Raw genomic sequence first — 24,423 nt, 5'->3', positions numbered from 1 at the left:
TGTATGTGTGTGTGTGTGTGTGTGTGTGAGAGAGAGAGAGAGAGAGAGAGAGAGAGAGAGAGAGAGAGAGAACGTGATAAGAGACAGAAAGAAAATGGTTAGCAGGGGAGGAGGGGGGTGACAGTGTAATGCGATGCATATGTTTCACTCACTGTTGTCACTTTGTATTAATTTTAAACCGAGCGGTGAATAGTCCATTACACACTGATGAATTATAGATTAGAATTAAATTAGAAATAAAATCACACAATAACGTATACATACAATGTCACAGCATACAACTGTGCGCTGTTAATCCACTTGTAGTGCAAACAAACTCGCATGAGATGCATCTCAGATTTCAACTGTATCCAACAGTTTTTTTTTTTTATTTGCTGTTTTTAGTGACAGTAGATAATAAAAGTATTCCACAGAGTCCACATGCAGTACTGTATTGTGGTTAATGCAGTAGGTTGAAATGCATGAATCATTGAAGTCTATGAATTTTACATACTTAAGTCTTGCATGGAGATGATTAAGATCAGTTGTTAGTCACCGGCAGTATAGTGATGCAATCAGTCAAGCACTTAGTTAGCTTCACTAAGGGATCCCTCACTGCACTGTGTGGTCCCCTTCTCTACATGTAGGCTACATAAAAAAATGATGAGAGGGATGATACAAATCTTGTAGTGAAGGTTTTGAAGATTCCAGTATTAAAAATTTAACCCTAGCATGATGGTAATTATTCCGACATCACCAAACCTTTCCAGGGCCGTCCTTGTGTGTTTTCTATGAATAGTAACCCATAGCGAGCCTATGGTGCCCGATTCGCCCCAAGGTGGTTATTCCTCGACTGCAAATCTAGGCTAGTGTTGTGCTCAGGTGGCACATGCTAACTTGTCCTACAGAACGCCCATGTGTCTTGTTTGATGTGAGCTTGGCTCTAGGAAACAACCTCCAGGTTTTGACATCAAAACCAAGAATCAAACCCCCTAATGGGCACCCCACTGTGGGCTAGAATTAGCGAGAATAACCCCCGCCAGCAGGCTTACTTCTCTAAATGCAGGGGCCTCGGAGGACGAGATGGAGGGTGGAAAGCGTATAAGGTAAAAGGAGGAAAATCAAGGAAGGGTTGGAAGGAGGAGGGAGAGCAGAGGTGGACTGGTACAAGGAAGATGGTGAAAGAGGAGTGAAAGAGGACTGAAAGAGGGGAAGGGATAAACCGGGAGAGAGGTGTGTTTTCAAGGGAACCACGCCAGTTTTTCACATTGTACATGTCAATATACAAGCAGGACTACATGCGCTAAGCAAAATGTTCACCAGACTGGTCTGTGTACGTGCACACACGACGGGGGAACAAGACGGTGTGCACCCGTGTGCAGGATTGCATGCTTTCATTCTTGCGTGTAAGCGTGTGACAGACATAAAACGGGACAGAGAGCCTCTGTAGAGACAGACAGCAGTCAGTGCCTGCAGCAAGCCGAGAGCTCACAGGGTAATGTATACTCGCTCCTCGCGTACCAGAGAGAAGGTGACACCAGTCAATCCCATTCTGACAGGGCAGCTGGGATAATAGCGGGCTTTGATTCCTTGCAATAACTCCTGCCAATCAAAATGAAAGGCATCATGATTGCAGGGAACCACAAGTGTGTGCATGTGTGTGAGACGGCGGGAGCTTACAGTATGCTACAGTACTGCTCAGGTAATTGCAAAATGTGGTTTTAAAGGCATTGTTGAGCTTTGTGATATCATTAAAGAGGAAACACAAGAGATGGATAAAAGGGAGATGAGATGAGTGTGGAGCTTTTTACAGATCATCTGCGCTATGATAATGTCTGCAGGGGGTGAGGGGGTGTGTGGGATGAACGTGTGAGCGGCTTGGCCCATTTTTTGACTGTTTGCTGTCAGGGGTCAGCGAGCGGTCCTTGTGTGTGCGCGCATGCAAACAGGTCCGAGCGTGTGCATGCATGTGGGGAATGAGGAGGGTGAGCACGAGGCCAGGGAGAGGAGTCTTTCAGGTGGAATAAAAGCATTACTGCAGTGGTAGAAAGGTCAGCTGTAAACTTGTATCAGACTAGTGGTGATCACCCTGTGCTGCAGATCTCTGAGGTATTGAGCAGGCACGCTCTAATGGCTTTGATATATGGACTACAGGACTCCCTGAAGAGGTCAATACCATAGCACTTTGTCTCTATGAGCAATGACCCTCTCAAGCTCCATTTAGAAGCTTTATATCTGCAGGAAATAGGCTGGAAAGGCCTCAGGCAGGGCATGGTGAAAGAGAACTAATATGAATGAAGTATTTTCTAATCACTTCTTCTGTGCTCTAATCGTTGTCCCTATCAATCATTAGTTATGGCGGTATAAGCATATTGTGCCAGACGTTATCAGAAATAGATTTTGATGTGGTTGAGGGAAGAACAAGGGAATCTGAGTTGAATGGAGCCGATTTATCATTGCTCTATTCGGAAGGGCAATGACACTGCAAAGACTGGTGTCTAATAGTGTTTCATCACTACTTTGGAATCTGGTGAGTCACCGTGTTTTAATGAGAGTGACAGACGTGGGGCTCGGCTACAAATTTGTTGATTTAATCCTTCACTTGTCAATGGTTGTCTGTAAAAGGGAGATAAAGCCTACAGTAGCCGGAAAAAAATAAGGAACCACAACAGACAGAACGGAGAGCTGCGCTTGATTTTGGCCAATTTCTCTTCAAACACATCCGGACATAATGGCCCACCATCGTGGTCCCTTCTGAGCGTATTGATTTGGAACTAACCTTTGGTGTGAAATATGAAAGAAGCCAAATACTGTTTATGAATGTCCGCTGTAATTGGAATGAGCAGACGTTGCAATATTGCTCCACTGTGTTCAATAACAGACTTCTTGTGCTATTTTTCTCCTCTGTTCAATCCCCTGTTTCCCTTCATTTTCCTCTGCTGGCCCATCCTTCTTCCTGCTGTCCTTTCCTGCCTCCCTCGCTATACCTTCCCCTCCCTCCATCCCTCTCACCTCCAGACTCTGTGCTCTCTGCTGTGGCTGTGCTGAGTGACTAAGCGGAGCCATACAAGCCATGGAGGAGATGGACAGTAAACCCTACCAGCCGTTGTCTAAGGGGCGCCATGAAATGGAGATGTCCTACACCAGCTCGTCTGACGAGAGCGAAGACGGCCGCGCCCACCACCGCTCCTACACCTCACGCGAAACCCTGCCCGACTACACACATGAGCTACGCCTCACCCTCGGATCACACCGGGAAAGACAGAGCAACTACAGCCAACCCCAGCCAGGTACCACACTCAGGGCACGCTCAGGCAGGATGTGTTTACCTGGAAATATATGTCCGCAGTTGTACAGAAACTATATGTGCACACAAATGGATACTGGCACACATATGGTAGACACACACAAAGACGCACACACAGAGGTCTTTAAAAGGGCCTATGTGAATTACCTATTACAGTCCACAATGAGCCAGAAGGACAGTCGGAGGCAGCCAATTACCTCTTCTCCACGGAGGTGATATTTCTCTCCCACAGCTAAACTAGGTCAACCCCAAACCTCTCTGGCCTCACCTGGGGTGGAACACCACCCTTCATTACACACACACTCACAGATACAGACACGGTCGGACATAGGCACACATACATACGCACGTTTGACACATACACACCGAAAAATTCTTCCCTGCCGGTGACAGGAGGAGAAATGGGCCAGCGCGTGCTGTGATGGATGGCCTTTATGCAGGTCATGTGTGGCGTTAAGAGAGAAGCCGCACCTCATCAGGACAATGCCGCTGTGCAGGGTTCATAGTGATCAATAGCTACTCTTTCCGCTACCCCAACCTCCCGCTACTCAGCAAGACCTACCCACCATGCTAACAAGCAACATTAGCCATTCACAACAGTTACAACTCCTGACAAGCAGGCCGCTCCGGGGATTTCGTGGTTTGAATGCCACCTTCTATGGATTTTGTCGTATAGTTTGCCACGCAGCAACCCATCAATGGCCATTAGTCATCATCATGTCCTCCGCAGCATTGTGGTGTCAAAGAGCACTTGCCTTTTTCAACAGTTAGAACCTTTCTGTTTTTATAACAAACAACATCCCCCGCCATCAGTGTCATATGGTAAGGTGCAAAAGACCCCCCAAAGCAGCCTTTGAAATGTCAATGGCAGCCGGTTCTGCGAAGCACATCTGTTCATCTTTGGGCATCAGAGTTATATATAGCATACCCTACCTAAGTAACCAACTGTTAAGAGGGGACATCGCCTCCAGTGACATTTTTAATGGATTACGGTGTTCCTGACAAAGATCAGCCAATTTGTTTCTCCTCTAATTCCCCACCCATGTTCTTCATATTTTCCTTCATCTTTTAAACCGCCACATTGGGCCCGCTCCTCCCTCTCTTTCCTTCCTTTTCTTCCCCCATCTGTTAATTTTCCCTAATATTACGCATTACTCTCTGTCTATTTAATCCCGCATTGCTTCTTTGTTCTTTTCTATATTCTACAAAGACACTTTGTAGATAGATAGATAGATAGATAGATTCACGATGATTCTCCAGTGCATAAGAGAGCTAACCACAATAATCGGTTCTTGTTTGCCTATTAATTAAGTCAAATTAATTAATTCACACTCAACATTTTGTTTACAAAACTAGTAATGAGTAGCTGAATAAATGTTTCAAGATCCCCTTCACTCAAGAATGTGTTTTTTTATGCTTATGTCCCCCAAATATCTGACCTTGTCTGTACTGTCGTGTTTGTGCAAAGTTTGTCAATACAGAGGTGTTTTCACATTCCTGTGCCCGTCCCTGAAATCTGAAAGCCAGTTGCTGTCTAGTACACAAATGCCGAAAAAGAAACCTGAAACCTCCTTTAGAGAGAAGACTAATAACACATAATATAAACATCTCAGCCAGACAGAATATATCTTTCCGGAAACTTTGATTAGAGCTCTGGTTTATCATAACGTAATAGCAATATGAGTATGTGAGCACACTGTAATATTGTAGCAGATATTATTAGACAAATAATACATAAATAAAAGATGCTAACTACACTTACATTCTGATACATCTGTTAGTCACCACTTTCTGTGCACAACAGATTTTTCATCTGAGTCTGGGTCTGACTGAGGCTCTGGATCTCTTCGATGTTTCCTCCACTACTAACGTTAACCATCTTGATGCACACTGCTCTTTCACTGGTCAGCTACCGTAAGCAGCAGTGGTGGTGGGGTGTGAGGTCAAACCTAAAATTTTTCAGGTTATTTTTACTTTTTTATTTGGAAAAAAAAAAAAAATCATGTTAAACAACATATTAATGATGGCAGAGTGTTTTTTACGTGGTTTAAAACGTGTCTGGAGGGGAATTTTGAATTATGTAGCAGTAACAGCCTTACAAGAACTTAATCATTTTAGTATGAATGGACCGTTTACCATGTAATGCATAAAATAAAATGACAGTCAATAAATCTGCATTGATATTAACATGTTGGTGAGCAAGAGGTTTGGTTCTAAATGTGGTGGAGACGCATCAGAGCAGGGAAGAATTGCAATTGTGTGAATGCTTTTTATACAAATTTGGCAAATAACACCTTATGGTGAAACTGATCGTCATGCCACCGAAAATAACCCTGTATAGATAATTGCCTTTGCTTATTGATGTTCAGTGTCTAGGATATTATTTAGGAGAATGTTAGCTGTATATCAAGGTTTTTTAAATGACCATTTTACCTAAAAAATATGCAGAGGGAGTTGAAGTCAAACATGTCTGTTCTTCCTCACAGGCTGAACGTCTCTTGACCAATCACTAGTCCTTCAGCCAATCACATGGCAGCCTAGACACAGAGGAAAGTCTAAGCGGAAATAATGCTGTTCATAAAGTGTATTGCTAAGAGTGCATGATAATAATAAGGGCAAAAATAAGCTGCTGGGCCTCATTAACCCCCACTTCTCCCCCACATTTGTCCTATTTATCTATGTAGGAAAACTACCTGACCCCCAGATTTTGCAGTTAAATTAGCACAAGCCATTTGGCGCACAATTTTGGGGGCCCCGTTAAGTTGGAGGCCCTAGGGCCAGTCACCTACTTTGCTCAATTGGTAATCAAGCCTTGGCAAGGGGACGTGCTGCCCTACCACATCTGTAGCGGAAATTATACAGTACTATTGGGTAATTTAGAGGTGTTTGTCTTTCACAACACCCAGGACCGCAAAACAGTGACATTATGACCCAGACAGCTTTGGCAGCTGATTTTTGCATACAACAAGTGCTTACAACATTGGGTGAAAGTGTATGAATAGCCAATATTTCTCCGAAGTGAGTTGCAAGTGGCTGACTGTAATGGCAGGAAATGGGAAGTTATTCAAAAAATGATTTTCCTTCTAATCACCTGCTAAAATCTCTTGAATTATAAATTTGCTTTCAAAACAAAATGGTCAAGTTTTCAGTTTACAGTCAATCCATGTTTCTAGCTACGGTGGAAATAGCCTATTTGCTCCTGAATTGCCCTCTTGCAGCCAATTTGAGCGAAACAGTAGTGTGTGGTGGTGACCAATCTTGCGGCGGTTTAATTCCAGCAACAGTGTGTGAGCCACAGTTGGTCTTGACCCCATCAAACAGGCACAGCAGGACATATCGCTGGTCAATGGAGTGGTCAACAGGACTGTGGCTCTTATTGAAACACTGCGGTTTGTGTTCAAAGGACCCGACCTAACACACACATATTAACTGCACTAAGTGAGAAGGAGAGGAAGTCTTTCTTTCCTGAGCTCTCAGTGGAGTCTATATGGTACCAGGCTGCAGTAATATCTGTATAGATTTCAATTTACGCCATGTTTTTTTAAATTCCATCAGTTCCATCACTTCCACTTATATATTCTAAACAGAAAACCGAGGTGGCGAGAAAGAAAATTTACTCAACTGCCTCTGCAGGAGAAAAAAAAAAGTGGAGCTCAATTGAATTGAATTGAATTGAAGTGTAACCAGAGGACTAACACAGTATATCTGATGTTCTCAGATAACAGGTTGATGCTTGGGATTGGAGGGCGTTCTAATACCTGAAAGCATATGAGGCTCAATTTTTCTCTCAGTCTGAGTCAATATTAATAAGGTTTGATCTTTATCTGATCTCTTCACCCCACCAAGGAGAATATAGATGAGATCAGTGCTCTGTTTGAGCAGCAGTTCAATACATCTCCAGCTCGATAACACACATCAGGCAGCCCGAACAGGATATAGCTTCGCTGCAAATGGTTAAGAAAAATCGAGGGTGGCATTTTGATTTGGACTTCTGCTGCAAAACTTGTAATAAATGCTTGCTCAAATAACAGCCTGTCTCTTGACATAATTTGGGAGGTGTTTGGTGTTTGTCTTGTAAATGCCTACCTCTGACAAACACCTGGTCAGCTTAGTTGCTTAAGCAAATAAAAACACATGTAGGTATTAGAGGCTTTGCAGCTCTACGTCTGTGTGATCTCAATCTGCCTGTCTCTCCTCCTCCCTCTAGATTTAGACTTCTGTAAGGCTGGGCAGATGAGGAGCCCCGACTACCACATCCACCAACAGCAGCAACAGCAGCAGCAGCATCAGGAGGAGGAGGAGGAAGCACTGTGCTCTGGACCGGCTGCTCATGTCCACAGTCGCTACTCCCTGGGCGTGGGCTCCGACGTGGACACGGAGCCGGAGGTGGACCCCTCTCCTGCTCACGGCCTGCAGCACATGTGGATGCGTGGCCTGAAGTCCGAGCAGAGCTCATGCCTGACGAGCCGCGCCAACTCCGCACTGTCTCTCACTGACACTGAGCATGACAGGAAGTCTGAGCCTGACAATGGTGAGCGAAATATTTTTCTTCTTACTCCTCAAGGGGATTGTCCATCACTATGCAAAATGCCCGGGGGAGATTTAAGCTGAGCAGATAATGTAGAGCACCTTTGATGATTCATTTTTGTGTATGTAAGTGGCATGCGGTGTGTGCTGAAGTCAGGCTGCTGACAGTATTTCACATTGTATCCTTACAGTCTTATATTAATAAGAGAAGAAATTTCTCACAAAGTAGTGCAAAGAAAAACAACATATAACATTAAAACTCTTCAAGGTTTGAGTCAGAGCCTCAGGCAATTGCGTGATTGAAACTCTCCGTTTTTGAACTAATGCTAATGCTAAAGTTCCTCTCCCTTTGAAAGCTCTTTGATGTGGCTAAATACAGAAAATGTGCTATTGGTTATTTAGTCTCTGAAGTGAGCTCGTATTGGAGGTGAACCTGAGGTTGGCGGGGGAATGAGCCTGAAGAAAGGCCGGTGACGAACAGCCGCGGCATATGGCTCGGAAAGGATTGAATATCCTTTGGAAGCTGAGGCAGATTTTGGTTTAAGGCTTGGAGGAAAAGGAATTGTAGGGGTCGGGCGTCTACAGTACCTGACTGGCTGCCTGAGGGCAGCTGACAACCAACTCTGTGGGAAGACTATAGCCTGGAAGGAAGGAGAAGTTGAGAGGCGGGGGTGAAGATATGGGGCCAACGAGAGAAGAGTCTGGGATGGTGCCAGCTATCTGTCTTGCACTGCTGGGCTTGGCTTGGCTCCCCGCAGATGGAGAGTTAGTTAGAGGTGCACACAAACAAAGACAGAGCTCTCCAACCCATCCCCAAGGGCACTGTCTGTTTATGTGCCGCAGAAAAGGTGGAACGTATTCAGCGGCTGAGAAAAAGGAAGAGTGATAGAGAAAGACAGAGAGGGGGAAAAAAGAGAATTAGAGAGGGGAAGAATAAGAGACAGGGAGAGCAAAAAATGCTAATGAGAGAATAGAAATGGTAATGTAATGGTATAATTAGAATGAGAATAAAAGGGAATGAGTGGTTGAGGGTAAAACAGGTGAAGGAGAAGCTGGTTTCGAGTGAGTGTTAGACAAAGATGGTGGGAAAGGGAGAGGACTGAGACAGGAAGAGAGGAGGATCAGTGAGCCAGAGGGAATCAGAGAGTTTAGGATGTGCTTGTTTATGTTTGGGATGCACCCAGGGGTGCTGTTTAATGGCAGCAGGATTGGACATGGAGTCAGCCTCGTGCAAAATCACAAGATGGAAGAGGAGCGAGTGAGCGAGTGAGAGAGTGGCAGTGCTTGCAGCATTACACAGTAATCAATTTGTGATGGCTGTGTGCATATGGACCAAAGTTATTACCATTTGAGATGAGGGACTCTTTATCCAGGGTCAGAATGAAAGCTGCGAAAGGGGGGAGGCAGATGGGCATGCGGCAGAGGAAACAGAAGCAAATGAGGACGGATGAAGTCACAGAAGTGAGAGGAGAGGATTTAAATGTTCAAAGCATTTGGCTTTACCGCTACAATGCACCAGGAAAGCTGGTTTATGTGTGGATTTCATATGTCACGTGAAGAGCTGTACAGCACTTCCTATGGCTCTCCAAACCCTGACACAATCTCTCGAGAACATGTTCTTCCTTTCACTCAAGCTTCACCCCTCTCGGCGTGTTTTCTCTTGCATTGGTGTCTTAACTTGGCATCCTTTTTTCTTTCCTCTCCATCACCAACACCCCATTTGTACTCATCCTCTTCCTGTCCATCTCCGTCTGACACGTGGCCAGGTGTGTCCATGCGTGGCATCCTCTAATAGGAAATGCATTATGGATGTCACATTTCTCTCCATCAGCACAACAAAGTCTCACACGCCCCTCTGTTCCCAGTGATAATGAAAGTTAGAGCCTCTCGCAAAAAGATGTTGGCGTAAAGGGGCTGAAATCAAAAAGCTAACGTCCCTGCCAAAATGAAAGTGCATTTTAAGTCGGCCCGACCTTGCACTCCCTTTGTCTTCAGAGCGCGCCCCCTCCCAAACCCATTAATGATGTCAGCTTCAAACTGGCAGGAATCCTTTTGTTCCTGGTCTGATTGAAGCTGACAAGTCAATTTAGTCAGTGTGTGTTTGTGTATGTGTGTGTGTATGTGTGGATTTGAGTGTGAGAAAAATAGCGAGAGGGAGCGACAGATTAAGAAAGAGTAAAGGAGTAAGAGATTCAGCTTGTGTGTGAAGCCACGTTTGGTTGTCTTAATCTCTTTCATGTGTGCATGTGTGTGCGTGCCTGTGTGATGGGCTGGCAGGGAGGGGTGCGTGTCCAACTGTGACACCTCCCTTGAGGAAGGCTGTAGGTGTTCTTGAGCAGCAGTCAGACCTGCTGACAAACTGAGGGAAACATCAACACCCTAAACTGACGACGGAACAACGTTAGAACAGAGGAGATTGGCAGTAGAAAGACAAAGTTTAGTTCAGCTGGAGTTTAATGTTGACACACGCATATGCACACACACATACACTATATGGCCAGAAGTATGTGGACAATCATATGCGTAATAATTAATCATATTTACAAACCATAGATCATTCTTCTGTTTAACTGTTGCCACACAGTTGGAAGCACACTTTTATTTTATGCAAGACCTGACTGGGACTAAGGGGCCTAGCCCAGATCATACAAATTAGTCTCCCCACAAAAAAGTACATAAAAGTACTTTTGCCATACAGTGTATATAAAGACCCTTTCCCCCTAAACAAAAAACCCACTAACACCCACTAACATCTGGCTTTTGTATGTAATGGAAAGGTTACAATTGGTATTCACACCCAGGTCAAATTACTCTGCAGTAGTCACAGATATTTATTGGGTCCTGCTCTGATCTAACCTGAAAATTCAGAGGCCCCGCCCCCAGCAAATTCAAATTTGCTCTGCACGGGGATCTGGCCCCGACGAGCAGAGCCCACTGAATCACCATCGAACCAATCAGATCAGTCTATCTGACAGAGGCGGGCTCTGGGCGGGCGTAACATGATGAGGACAGAGCTGCGCCATAGGAGTTGAAAAGTAAACAGCCAAGATGACAGCTGCTTCCTCTTTGAGAGAGGAACAGAAGACTGCCCTAGAAGCCTTCGCTTCCAGGCAGGACGTTTTTGCCGTTTTGCAGACGGGATACAGCAAAAACATAATATCAGTTAGCCCCACTGTTTGGCAAACAAGTGGGGCTTAGTGCAATGAATACGTCACCTTGTTTTTTGCTCTGATTGGCTATCGTGCTATCCAATTGTGTGTGGCGGCATTTGAAATGCCTCAGTTAGTGCCGCCCCTTGGGTAGGAAGGGTGTATCAGTGAGGGCCAGACTCAAAATCTTTCTAGATTTGAGTCTCGATTTCCAGGCTAGATCTGATCGGCAGTGACGGAAGAACAGCACCCAGGTGAATGCGCTAATTTTAGTCCCCTTACTAGAGAGATCCAATGACATGCCACCAAAAAATACCATCCATCTTCGCCCAAGCATTGCTCAGACATTGTTCCAAATTAGACTGCACCGAGTTTGAGACTGAAGTGACAGATATTTACAAAAAAGCTACCACTATAACATTTTCACTGGCCTCCATGTTGCTTCCTGTTGTTTACTAACCTATTTTCCAAGCCTGTTGGTGACTTTGAATGTGACTCAAACACATCAGTTAAAAAAAAAAGAAAAAAAGATATATATTCATGTGCTGCAGACCCATGTACACGGCTCTAGTCTACTGGCAATGGTGGGCTTTCCCATGTTTAAAAAAACCTGCGTACACAAGCTAATTTTGGTGGATTAGGGGATTAGGGGTATTAGTTTCTGCATCTAACATTTTTTACTTTACAGATTAAACAAGCAAAATGCATTGTGCAAATTAGTGAGCTTTAGAGGTGTTGGTAGCCATTGTTTTTTAACTATGAAGAGAGCCAGGCTAGCTGTTTCTCCTTGCTTCCAAGGCTTTATGCTAAGCTAGGCCTAGTTTTACATCTTTTACATCTCAAATATACTTAGTCACTTTGGTGAGAATTAGATAAGAGGATCTATACAACTCTCTTGTCTGTCAGTTACATGTGGAGCTAATGTTACAGCTAGGAGGCAATTAGCTTATTAGCATAAGACAGGAGGAAGCCAGAAACTAGCTAGTCTCAGTAGCTAGTTGTATCATATTTATTCTGTACAGAAACTGTTTGTGTATGAATTAAACAAATGAAATGTGCAAATTAGTGAACTTTAGAGGTGTTGGTAGTCGTATTTATGAATTAAAGAAAGAGCCAAGCAAGCTATTTCCTCCTGCTTTTGATTTTTGAGCTAAGCTATGCTAATTATCCCCAGGCTCTAACTACATTTTTAACATACAGACATGAGAGTGGTATTGAATAGCTCGCACAAAGAAAGCAAATAAGCACAAGTCTAAAACTGTCAAAATATTCCCATGAAATCAATCTATTCCTATCAATTTTTTCATGTGCAATGACATTGATTGAATTGCAAAATTGATTGCTGAAATAAATGCTGAGGGAAAGAAAGGAGGAGGGCTGATGAGAGAGAGAGAGAGAGCAGATAGATTTGGTGTCAGTCCTCTGAATTGCTGCAGTGTGGAATAATTTTAAAAAACTACATTAGCTTTATTATCTGGGTTACAACACTGTCCTATAATGAGATGCTAATTAATTGGCCACTTTTTCATTAGTTCAATCAGTTGCAGATTTACTCTAGGCTTTCATCTATCTTTTTAGCTTATCTTTTTTCCCTCTCCACTTTTGGGATTGACACATTGGCATGTAGCAGACAGACTCCTGGTTTTACATGACTGCACTTTTCATACATCTTCCTCTGAGCTGAACGGGTTCTAAGGCAACTGCAAACAGCAGTCCAATGAAAGGCTCTATCACTCATTATGGTAGATAACTTTCTGTGCTAAAATGAAAATATCTGTGTAATTACCACGGCCTGAGTAAGCACTTGATTCTGATTGGCCGCAGGACGTCCATTATTTTTTAAAAACTTGACAACTCCCTTATAACTGTCTGATCACAGTGCTAAATTAATACACTAGAAAGGTTTGAGTGTTCCATTTCCGCCATACAGTGCAGATAATGGTTAGAGGAAAATGGGTTTTCAAATTGCCTCAAACATTTATAGTTCCCGAGTTAGCAATCAAGCCCTTTCAAAGTAGTGGTGCTGAAAACATAGTTTTGTACGGATGTAATCCCATTGCATCAAGACATGTTAGTCCACATCTGTTGATCTGACCGGGAATTGACACTGCGTTAATCCCGGTGCAATCACACAACATAACAGGACACGATGACATAAAACAGCATTAAAATATAAATAAATAAATAAAAACATGTGCATTAGTATTCAACTTTTATTTGGTTTTTATCTTGTCTGTTAAGCAGGCTGATAGCAGATGAATATTTCAAAGCAGGATGTTGCAAAATGAATATTAAAATGCTATGATGTGATCTAACACTCAATAGAGACAAAGTAATTTGAACAGAAATGCAACTCCCTTCCCTGTTAATTGTAATCAGACATGAATTTATTTACACTTGACAGCTTGTGCCTCTTGAATTCAATTTGAGCACACTCATTTCACGAGCGAATTTTCTTCCAAATTCTAATTCCCTTTGTTCATGTGTAAAACATGCATTTTTCAACAGTGCAGTTGTCCAAGATGGGTGGCAGATCTGCCGACAGTTTTCTAGTTTGTGCTACTCGTTGCACTCTGTCATATCTTTGTCATTTGGAAAAATTTGGGATTTGGACTTGGTTGGACAAAACAAGTAATCTGAAGACACTGCAAAAATGATTCTGGGAAACTCTAATACACATTTATGGCTTTTTTTGACAGTATAAAAACTAAAATCAAATATACACGAGAAGTCTAGTTCACCAATCCTCATTTGTTAGAATTTCAAAATGTACTATAATCATATCTTTACCCACTAATTTCCATTTCTTATAATATGCTTGTCTAATAAATGAAGGATAAGCAAATTAAATGTTCTCTGCCTTGAATGAGGGTTGAAAGAGTGCAGTAGATGCCTGCCAGGTCCATACTTACCAACACTAAATGAGGCATATTGCCCAAAAATAGATTGCCGCCATTAGACCTTCAAATAAAGTCATTTAGAATATTTTTTTCACAGTGTAGCTGTTGTCCTTGCCTTGAAATAAGACAAGCATGAATGTTACCTTAAACATAAATGTTACATACCGGCTATAAACTAGGTAGTTGGGGGGCCTGGGGGAATGCACAATGTCATAGAGGGCCCTCATATCTTTTATAAACATGGTCCATTATTTTTATAATGATGTGCCAAAGTTTTGCAGTCAAGTTTGGCCAAGCTGTGTTCAAGTAAGTGTTGCAGGAGGTTAGCAAGGGTGTCGAGACAAAGGGTGGGAGAGTGGAGTGAAAAACTGACCTTACGGTTTAATGAGCAAGCATACGGCACAGAGAAAGACAAAGGGAGGGCACAGAGAAGATAGGAAGACAGAGAGGCTCGCTGGCAACTAAAGACATTGCACAGGATATTAGAGAGCCATCATCAGAAAATCCTGGCAAGGTTTAGCTTTTATACTGATTTTAATTTTAGCTAGCAGTCATTTGATGCGTGTTAAAGCCAGGTTTGGAATACGATTTAGATGAACTGATGGAATCTGGTGAAATAGCAACAGGTGTTACACAGAATTAGATCTCAGATGGGAATCAGATTTTCAGGATTTCTCGACTGTATGATGCAATTCTGACATTTATTAGGCAATCTGGACTTTTAATTAGATAGTGAGGGAATTACAAATGTTTCATGTAAGCTCCCTTATCCAAAAGTGTCAGATAAGAGCATTTAAGCAATGTGAATGAAAATGGGTTTTATGTGTTTTTCCTCCTTCTGATGTCAGAAGACACAAATCTCCTCTTGGCAGCTCTGCAGCCGTGATAACCTCAACGGAATCAGGAAACTACAATACCCTGAGAGATGGAGACATCTGCAGATGTGCCAATACAACCACACATATGGACACGCACAGACACACAAGCTGCATCCTAGTGTCTCCTCCAACTTCCCTGCCGTGTTTGTGTGTGTGCGTGCAAGCCCAGGTCTAAGTGGCAACACCAGGCAAACAGCCGCGTACTCTAACTTCCCCCTTGCCTTCCCAAGGCCCAAGGGGTTTTGCAGGAATGGATTTGTCTATTAGCTCGTAAAGAACATTGCTCAGTGCCATATCGATCATCTGAGCTGTAACGTTTAGGGTCTTTAAGTTGTAGAGTTGATCTAGTGGTACACAGACTCCCCTGGCTATTTTACCAGAGTGAGAGATGATCAACTTAACCCTGGTGCCGCGCTTGGCCAGAGGAAACGCTATAAACACGTCCGCTGAAGCCAGAAACCGTTTTTATTGAACTGCCCGTTCAGCCATCCAGGAGAGGCTGAAGAGCTACCATGAATCCGCCAGGTGCCTTATTGTAGCAACGGTGCAGCCGTGTGGTTTTTCTCCCTTTAATAGCAGTCTCATCACATAGTTAGCCATGCAGGCCTCTGTTCATGACAAGCTGTCAGAATGTTGGACCCCACCCTGTTGGCCTAATGATGGACCTTTACAGCTCACTGATCCAAAGGGAGACCTACTGGACTGTACTGCTGGTTGATGGGGGGTTGCGCCTCTGTGTCCGTGTGTATATGTGTGTGTGTGTGTGTGTGTGAGAGAGAGAGAGAGAGAGAGAGAGAGAGAGAGTGTGAGGGATAATTTTCTGTTCTGTCTCTCTCTGTGGATGCTTACACCCCTCCTCCATCCTCATCTCGCTGCCATGGCAACAGTCATCAAATCCGAACATCAACCGTGGCTTTCATCTCACGTTGTCCACCGGCTGCCTACAGGCTGTCTGTATACATAAACTGCGTGATGGAAACATCACAGAGTCCAACCGCTACTTGCCATTTTAATAAGCGGCCACGTCCCGCACAACTCCACGATCACCTACACAGTAGAAGAGGTGAGAGGCGAACAGATTTTTTTTTTTTTTTTTAATAAACAGTCGAATAAGCTGGCTTAAAACTGTTTTTAGCTCCCAGCGCTGTGGAGTATTAAAATGAGAGGAGAGCATGGTGAGTGGCACATGAATAAGCTCACAGCAGAAAGGAACAATAGCCCCGAGAGTGTACTGAGAGATTAGTGCAAATCAGAGTGTTCTGCACTGGGGGAGAGAGGCTGAGAGGGGGCGGAGGACACAAAGGTGCCTGTACTGTATGGACACACACACACACACTCAGATGCCCACACATGCTCCTGCTGTTTTGTGCTCTGTGTGTGTTTGAGGGGGTCAGTGGGGTATTTTATTTTGGAGGGGTGATAGAAAAGGTAGCCACAACACAGCTGGATTGACAAGGAAATGGTTGCCATGGAGAGGAGGAGGAAATTAATTTTTTTCTAAATTTCCCCCTTTTTTTGTTTACCTGAAGTGCAGGCATAGAGAAAAGATGTTGGCTTCTGTGAATGGGCACCTAGAAAGCCTAGTTGAACAATGACGGAGAAAGAAACAGAAAAGTAAGCAAATCAGGACCTTTCTATCCTGCACAATACCATCCTCTGTGTGGATGAATGGGACCTGTCGCGAAGCAGGCTTCTGCTGCTAAAAAGCCTGTCTGAATAGCGAACCTACAGGTTCATTGTTATTCTGATAATCAGAATTGTCATCTGAGCCTGCACTGGGATTAGAATGCATTTGCCAAGAGGATGTCAGTGGTAGTAATGGCAGCGTAGTGGTTTCCCCGCCATTAACAGTTGCTGCCATTTTAGTTTAACTGCTTGTAGTAATAGCTGCTCCTCCGACGCAGCCGTCGTGATACTGCCAGGGATACTCCTGCCATGGCTGCGTCGGTGCCAGTGTTAAAGGCTGCCTTCACAGCCGTGGTGCCAGTAGTAAAGGCTGTTGTTACATGGCACCGTGCCCTGAGCCTGTCAGACCTCCAGGGTGTGTACACCACCTGTCATTATCAGCTCTCAGCCCTGGCAGCTACGGACAGCTAATGGTCCACTGGGTCTCACCCAACAATCTGCTGACCAGTATGAGTGCTGCTGGTTGGACGGCTGGACACCTACGCATACACATGCCCATGTGTGCGCATGCACAGACGTGAACACACATGCGTGCAAGTGCCCAGGTGTGCACAGACTTTTGCCCAGTACAAAGTGTTCACATCTAAAAAATAAAAAAAAAAGTACTTTATAAAGTCCCAGTGAAATGAAGTTATGTGAGGCATTTCCCAGTGAAACAGAATATTTGATCTAAGTACGGTTACAAGAGGGATTTAAATCAAATCCTCCGCATCTGATTGAACTGCTAAAAATGGGCGGGTTTAAAGTTCAGTGGAGGTACAGCAGAGTGCTGGCTCCACACACCTCTCCCGTAGTTAGATCAGGGGAGGACGAGGTTGAGATGAATAAATGAATGAATGAATTAGATTAATAAATAAATGAATTAGGCCTCAGCCACATTGTTATGGTAATGGAGATAACGGTGTAATTGTTGAAAAGTGGGTGCGTCACAACCGTGAGACCCCGACGATGTGAGCATACAGGATAGAGCGAGATGAAGCCCATCCTCAATGTAATGTTAGATGCTGAGGCAGCTCCGATCTGGGGTTGTCATAGATACCCCTTCCTCAGCTGAATAAATTATAGCTGGCTGCAGATAACCACACTGCATGTTGTTGCTAGCTAGTTAATGGACTTTGGTGGTATCTATTTTTCATACCTTCCTGACATTTAACCAAGGTATACAATATATGATGGTATTTGTGTTACAAAAAAAAAAAATGCTAACAAAAAAACCTTTGTTGCTGATAATAGAAATCATCGTAGCACGCATGACATTGTCGCAATGCTGTGTTTCTAATATGCAATTAGCCCACCTAGACAAGTCTTGCTGCTTTAAATACTCCTTGTCTATAGAATAATAAACAGGAATTAGTGCCCTTCTTGCTGGAGGCCCCGATGACCTTTATTGCTGAGGTGAATACTGACACATCAGTGGGCTTAAAAAAATAATTTGTTGAATAAAATTATTTGGCTATTAAACTGTATTTCCAGTTGGAAGAAGTCATTTCAGTATAAACTGATGTGTGACATTACTCCTAAACAGGGGCAAAGGCATATTTCTTTCTTACTGGTCCTGTAACGTTACTCGAAGTTGCCGTCTTTTTCGGCTCATCTGCTTGTTCCAACAGTAGAGACTGACCTCTGGTGGCATGTGCTATGCACTACATCACCTCAGTACAGCATCTCCGTGTCAGTTTAATAACACTTAAATGGTATTAAAATCACACCTTCAGGATTTCTAAATACCCTGGTATACTGTCATACCTTGATACTATCAAACGGGATCACATTCCTTAAGGAGTAACTCCAGAATCTGAGCCAAGTCCTCAACGAGGGCACGTCTCAAGCCTGTTGTAGATGGGAGGTTTCAGTACCTTGATACTGCCCAAGCTTACTAGCTAACTAGCTCCATGTAGGGTTGCAGCTGTATACCCGTTTTAAAGTATTAGAATTGAAAGCTATCTGTTGCTTATCTACAATATTAAAAGAAATGTAGCTGGAGGGAGAATATTTACTTTAGTTACTTTCAAAAGGGAGACTTTTAACACATCCATTTAAGAAAATGAAACGTTTGTTTAGCTAAAAATAACCCTCTGTTTTTCATTCTGTCAATGGTCATTTCGACCAATTCAGTAATACAGTGAAACTGCAATATTTTTGAGATGGTTATCGTACTGTGAAAATCTCATACCATAGCAACCCTTGCTGCATGCGGCAAAATGTTGCAGATTGATTGATGGGTTGATGTCCTGATATTAATGGCTGAAATTGGTTGGTACTAGCTTACGTAAGATCACCAAATATTTTGTTTTGGAAGAAAAGATTTTTGGATTTTGATATAAGAATATGAAGACATTTTTTATGTGCGTGTGGCATATATTGTTTAATAGGTACACAACATACTACAGATGTGATCTAAAAGGGTTAAAAAGCATTCCTCATATCATCCCTACTTTAAGTGAAAATGAAAAAAGGTGATATATGAGCCTATTTCACTCATTCACTTTGCCCTGGGATGGACTTCTTCTACTCACTGGAGAATTGTCTGTATGATTTATAGGATTGGATTGCAACCTTTGTCACAGGCAGCGTTTAATTGAAAAAGCCACAACAGGACTTTGGAAAGCCATTAATTGTTACGGTTAATTAAGGTAAACATTAAATGAAGAGAGTTTTAATTGGTTTCTCTTGATGAGGGTAGGGATCTGGGGTGACCAGAATCTGCATATGTAAATAACTGAAAACTCCTCCAGGCCTCGGCTTTACTCTCTCTGCCTTCAAGTTATCTCTCTCTCTCTCTCTCTCTCTCTTTTTTTGTTTCTGTTTATTTTCCTCTGTTTCTGTCACTGTCTCTCTGTCTCCCTCTCATTTTTCTCTGCACACACCCATGCACACACGAAAACACACCACAGATTCACACACCTTGGCCCCAACTGAGCTGTCGGCGATACAAATGGGGTGCTTTTGTCAAGTGACATTGATGTGATGTATGTACATGCTAAACGCTAAACCGGCGCTCCCTGAAGAGATACATTTGTTAAGATGAGACATGACAGATTGGCATAAGACATCACCCTCATATTTACAATACATGGAATTATCCCAAGGCCCTCAACATTCAAGCAGGCTGTGTTTATTTATAGCATTTTATTTTTGAAAGAGGATGTGGGATGCTGATATGTTTGTGCCCACTGGTGCTCATCATAGCATGTTTGATTGACCACTCTCTCCCTGCGTTAGAGATTCATTTATATGCTGTCAAGCTGTGGCACGGATTGCAATGTGTACATATGGAAAATATCACAAATACATCAAATAGCAGAGTCTTTTTCCCTTTTTTTTAACATGTCCTCTGAACAGCTGCCACCTGTGCCAGAGGAGAGGGCGTTAATAGCACACCCAATCACTTTGCTAGATAGATCACCCTAACACCAGATAGATAATCATGCTGTTAAATAAATAGCTTCTTAAAATGCTTCCGAATGCCGCTAAAAGCATGAGCATTTTTATGGGTGACTTGGGAAAAGAGAGTGGTAGTGTCAAGGGGAGAAGGGTGGTACTGAATTTGCATTGCAGTGTCTGCGGTTGAAAGCGTGTGTGTGTGTGTGTGCATGTGTGTCTGGATGAGGCGAGCAGACAATTGGACGGCTGCTCGGTCACCCGGTCACCATGCTGCAGTAGAAAAGCTTCTCATGGCCAATGCAGGGCTCTTGCCAGTGTTTCACAAAAACTGAAAGCCTAGCGTTGTCCAAGCAGATGCTCATTGCCATTTCCAGATAGTGTCTATATGCGTGCATCTGCGGTGGGGTGGGGTGAGTGTGTGAATGGATGTGCACAGCGTGTTTGTGTGTGTCCATGTGCTTCCAAGCGAGCGTGCGCTTTGTGTTCATGTCTGTGTGTGAGTGTGTTTTGTTCCAAACAGATGTTTTTTCTTCCAATGTGTGTGTACTAGCTGAATCAGATCAACACCAGCCGGTGCAGTGAGTCTGGCCAAGGTGGATAATATTCAGTGCACACTGTGGCCAATACTACATACACTGACACACACACACACACACACACATAACATTGAAGAGACTAGGTAGAGCAAGATGTAGAAAGAGCACATGCAGGCAAACCTTTACATTAAACTTAACATTTTAAGCTGACTCCATGGAATAAGAGCAAACAGCAGATTAACTCAACATGAGGCATCGTGATTGCAAGCAATCATTAAGAAAAGGAAACAGAAAGCATTATCAAATCCGAGTAAATGAGGAGGTGGTGGAAATGGTTGTGCGCTATATATCATGAATGAATGGACTTAATATCACTCAAGGGGGGGCTGTGTTTATGGACTGTAACTTTTGTAATAGCCTTCTTTTAACGTGCGCTTGTTGAAGTAATGCTGCACTTTTGCTCCAGGAGGAAAAACCCCATCCCCCTGTCATATGCATGTCAAGCTTTTAATTTGTGCAGAAAGTGTAGCAGTTTATAATAATAACAGAGACAGGTCTACAAGCAAAATTTGTAGTCATTTTGTGAAAATGAATGACTTCAGACTGTGGTAGACATTTTCTAACCCTATTTTTTTCAGGCTTAAATGACAACTGTCACAGGCACATTTTATCAAGAGTAGTTAGTGAGCTAATTATGGTAACACTAGCTTTCTGAGTTGGTTAAAAACGCACTCACTGGCTGACTTGTTTTGAAATGAGAACCCTTAACACTCACATAGCCAACTTGGTGGCCATGTTGGCCAAAAGTCTGGAACTAAAGCTACATATACCAGGCAAAAAGTTAGCATCCTCACCAGTTGATAATCAATGTAGAAGACACAGGAATAAAGGAGCACAATTGTTCCTGTAGTTAGTTTTGTAATAAGAACATAATCCTAGTTAGCTTTCATATTTGGATAAGTAAGACGGAGGTTAGTTTTTCGAATTACAACTAAACAATGGGTTTTGTGAGCATTACGCTGTCTTGGATAACGTGTGGATGCGACGAGTTGTTTGAGTGTAAACTTCCTGAAATAAAGATCGGGACTGAGCCTCTAACATTAACCTGATAAAGTATTAGTACTAGTAGTAGTAATAGTAGTAGTAAATCTGATAAAGTATCTCCCAGCATCATAGGTAGTAGTAACACATGTGGAGCCCTCTACTGGACTCTATGGGCATTCGACTACTAAAATTTCTACGTGTGGACCCCACAGTATACAAGGCTGTACCACAAATCTGTCCGCCATCCTACACCCCTTTCAGCGAGCAGCCTCGGAGTGACAGAGACCAGAGGTAGAGGGCTCCACCTGTGCCAATAGAACCAGGGTTACATTATCATAACCTTTGCTCTGTCACACACAGGCTCAGTGAATGTGTGCAGGTGATTAGAATATTAGCCATTGAGTCTAGTAGTGTGAGACAGAACATCCTTTTTCTAAAGTTACCTGCACATAACCTTACAGGGTAAAGTTTGCTAATGAAAGGCTCGTTGGCCCTGGTAACACTGGGTTACAGACACATGGTGAAGGAGAGACTGAGGGTGCTTGAGTGCCTGCCCTTTTGCCCTTTGATGTCCAAAGTGCCCTTTTGTCAAGGCTCTTTTTTGTGAAGGCCTGCCAGTGGCCCTTATCAAGGAGATCATTAAACAACAAATAATAATTTAGCTCTAAATAAAATGACCTTGCTGCCATCAGTCAGTTTATGTCACATGATGACCTTTCACCTGCAGCAGGTGAAAAATCACCCGTTATAGGCCCTCCATTGCAACCCAGGATGCTGCAGAAAGCCACAGCGATGTTTAGATGATGAGTTTCATTTGTGTGATTGATTATCGCGCTATATTTACAGGTTTACCGTTAAACGGCGAAACCTTAAAATCATGTTTAATAGTTTAATAGTGGTCTTGACTGCTGGTTCTTACTGCAAGTCAAGTTAGCTGTCGGTTTATTGTACGGGTGCTTGAAGCACCCAAAAGCATGAAGCAAGATCCATATTTCAGCAATTTGATACACCAAGTAAATCAACATTAAATTGCAACTTATATAAAATCTAGTAATAAAAAGGTTATACTGCTGTACTGTTTTTTTATTTAAAAAAAAGGGAGCTCCAGAGTTAAAACACCATCAAATAGCCTGATCATCTTTGACCTGTAATAAAAACCTTTCCCTCTTGAGTCAGCTGAAAGAATGACCTTGACTTTGACCATACAAAGGTTCATTTGGTTTTACTGTGCAGTTTTTGATAAATATAAAGGTCACGTCACCTCAAAATACATTATAACACAGTAATTATTTCCTTCTTTTTTACATTTCATTGAAAAAAAATCCTTAATCGGTTATATGAAGTTTTAAAAGGATTCCTGTTCAGGGTGACTGTGACTTTGTTCATGAAAACTTTCATGTGATTTTACTGTACAGTTTTTGAGAAGTTTAAAGGAAAAGTCAACTCAAATGACAGTATAATCTTTACAAGTCTTTATTTATCTTTTTTAACTTTTTTATATCTTTACAAAATGAACTTCCATGTTCACAGGAGACATAGGTTTTGTCACCAAAACTAATTTCAGGCAACAAAACTACTTGGTTAGTTTTTTTTAAAAAAAAATATTGGTTTGGTTTGAAAAAGTCAGTTTATTATTTAAAGTTAATATGTGTGACGCATGTTGTTGGACATGTATGTCATGGGACATTGAGCACGTAACGTAATTTTAAAAAACACAATGTTTTACACAGGACACAAACGATCTCCTGGATGAAAATGTTATGCTTGTTTGACCCATCCACCTCCACACCCTCCCGCCCTACTCAGACGTTCTGTCTCTTTATGCTATGTCATTGCCAGACATGGGTTTACATTGAAATTAGTTGAAAGCTCTGTACATCTCATACAGATGCTAAAGGGTGCCTTGTGCATCAGAATCAGACACCGACTGCCTCTGACAAAGCTTCAGTATTTGATGGCCTAGGAATAAAAACTGGCTGTTGGAGCAGAAATACTCCTGTGTTTTTGGTTTTGGAAAGGCTACAGCCCTAGGCCTGGCGTGCCTAGTTATGGTTTCTAAGCTATGATTGGGCAATTGCTGACCATGGCAGGGGTTAAGCGAATGGTCAGTTGTTTGATTTAATTAGTTCAGTTTGAGTAAAAATAATAAGCAGCATACATGATGAAGCATGAATGTGAGTAACAGCGGCTGACCCTGTAAGCCGATTCCCCTTTTGTCCATCTTGAACCTCAGGCTGTATTCTATTCTGTTCAAGGAACTACAGATCCGTAGTTTTTAGACCGAGTGGATATGCTCCACCAGTTCTTAAGGTCTCCCTCCCTCCCTGGAGAAACTGGTGTTACATTCAAGGTACATTCATCTATTGTTTTGTGGTGGAAAAAAGGGAATGACTGCAGCCCTGCCTGAGCGGGGAGGATCCCTGTACGATTTGGGAACGAGCAGAAATGAGTCTAGCCTGCGAAATGTGTTGAGAGATGATCACCTCGGGGAAGCATGAGCTGTGCCCCATCATAGCTGCAGAGCGAGACAGGGATAATGGGGTATGCGGCTGGCAATAGGCGGATGTGGTTCTTCTTTTCCAGTCTTTTTGGGTCAGCACCAGAGATGGGTCAGCTCACAGACGGAGCGGAGGAAACAGAGGGAAGAAGAATGAATGAGAGTAATATCTCATATGTCTGTCCTTGCCCTCGGTTGCCCTCAGTCAAATCCTCACCATTATGCTTTCATGCCTGATTTATGTGATGCGGGTGATGTAGCAGTATCTTTTCTTTCTGCTTTACAAGACAGGAAACAGAGGGGTTTCAACCACTATAAACCAGATCTGGAGCTGTATTTCAACCTGTACAACACAAAGTCAGCCAAATAGCAACTAAATATAAATCATCTTGGTTTGGACTTGCTGCATCCTCTTGTCCTCACAGCCCAGGGCACTGCTACTTCTTTTTTCCTGTGGTGTGATCTTGAGTGGGCAGGGCTTATGCAAGAGCTATTTACATTTGGACCGTCTTAGCTGAATGGATTTCCCCTGATAT

At 42.9% G+C, this 24,423-nt stretch overlaps 1 protein-coding gene across 1 annotated transcript in view; it reads left to right on the top strand.

Annotated features, from left to right (window-relative positions):
* The window catches only part of tenm1 (teneurin transmembrane protein 1), a 246,359-nt gene that overhangs the window by 13,737 nt on the left and 208,199 nt on the right, over positions 1-24,423 (top strand). The window contains exons 2-3 of the mRNA XM_033632857.2: positions 2,998-3,269; positions 7,494-7,817. Coding sequence (XP_033488748.1) covers positions 3,053-3,269; positions 7,494-7,817 — 541 coding nt within the window. The 5' untranslated portion in view covers positions 2,998-3,052. The remainder of the gene's footprint in view (positions 1-2,997; positions 3,270-7,493; positions 7,818-24,423) is intronic.

The sequence above is a fragment of the Epinephelus lanceolatus genome, chromosome 7 (genome assembly GCF_041903045.1).
Source record: "Epinephelus lanceolatus isolate andai-2023 chromosome 7, ASM4190304v1, whole genome shotgun sequence".
Lineage (NCBI taxonomy): Eukaryota > Metazoa > Chordata > Actinopteri > Perciformes > Serranidae > Epinephelus > Epinephelus lanceolatus.
The sequence above is the reverse complement of the archived record's forward strand: the minus strand, read 5'-3'. Positions and strand labels throughout refer to the sequence as shown.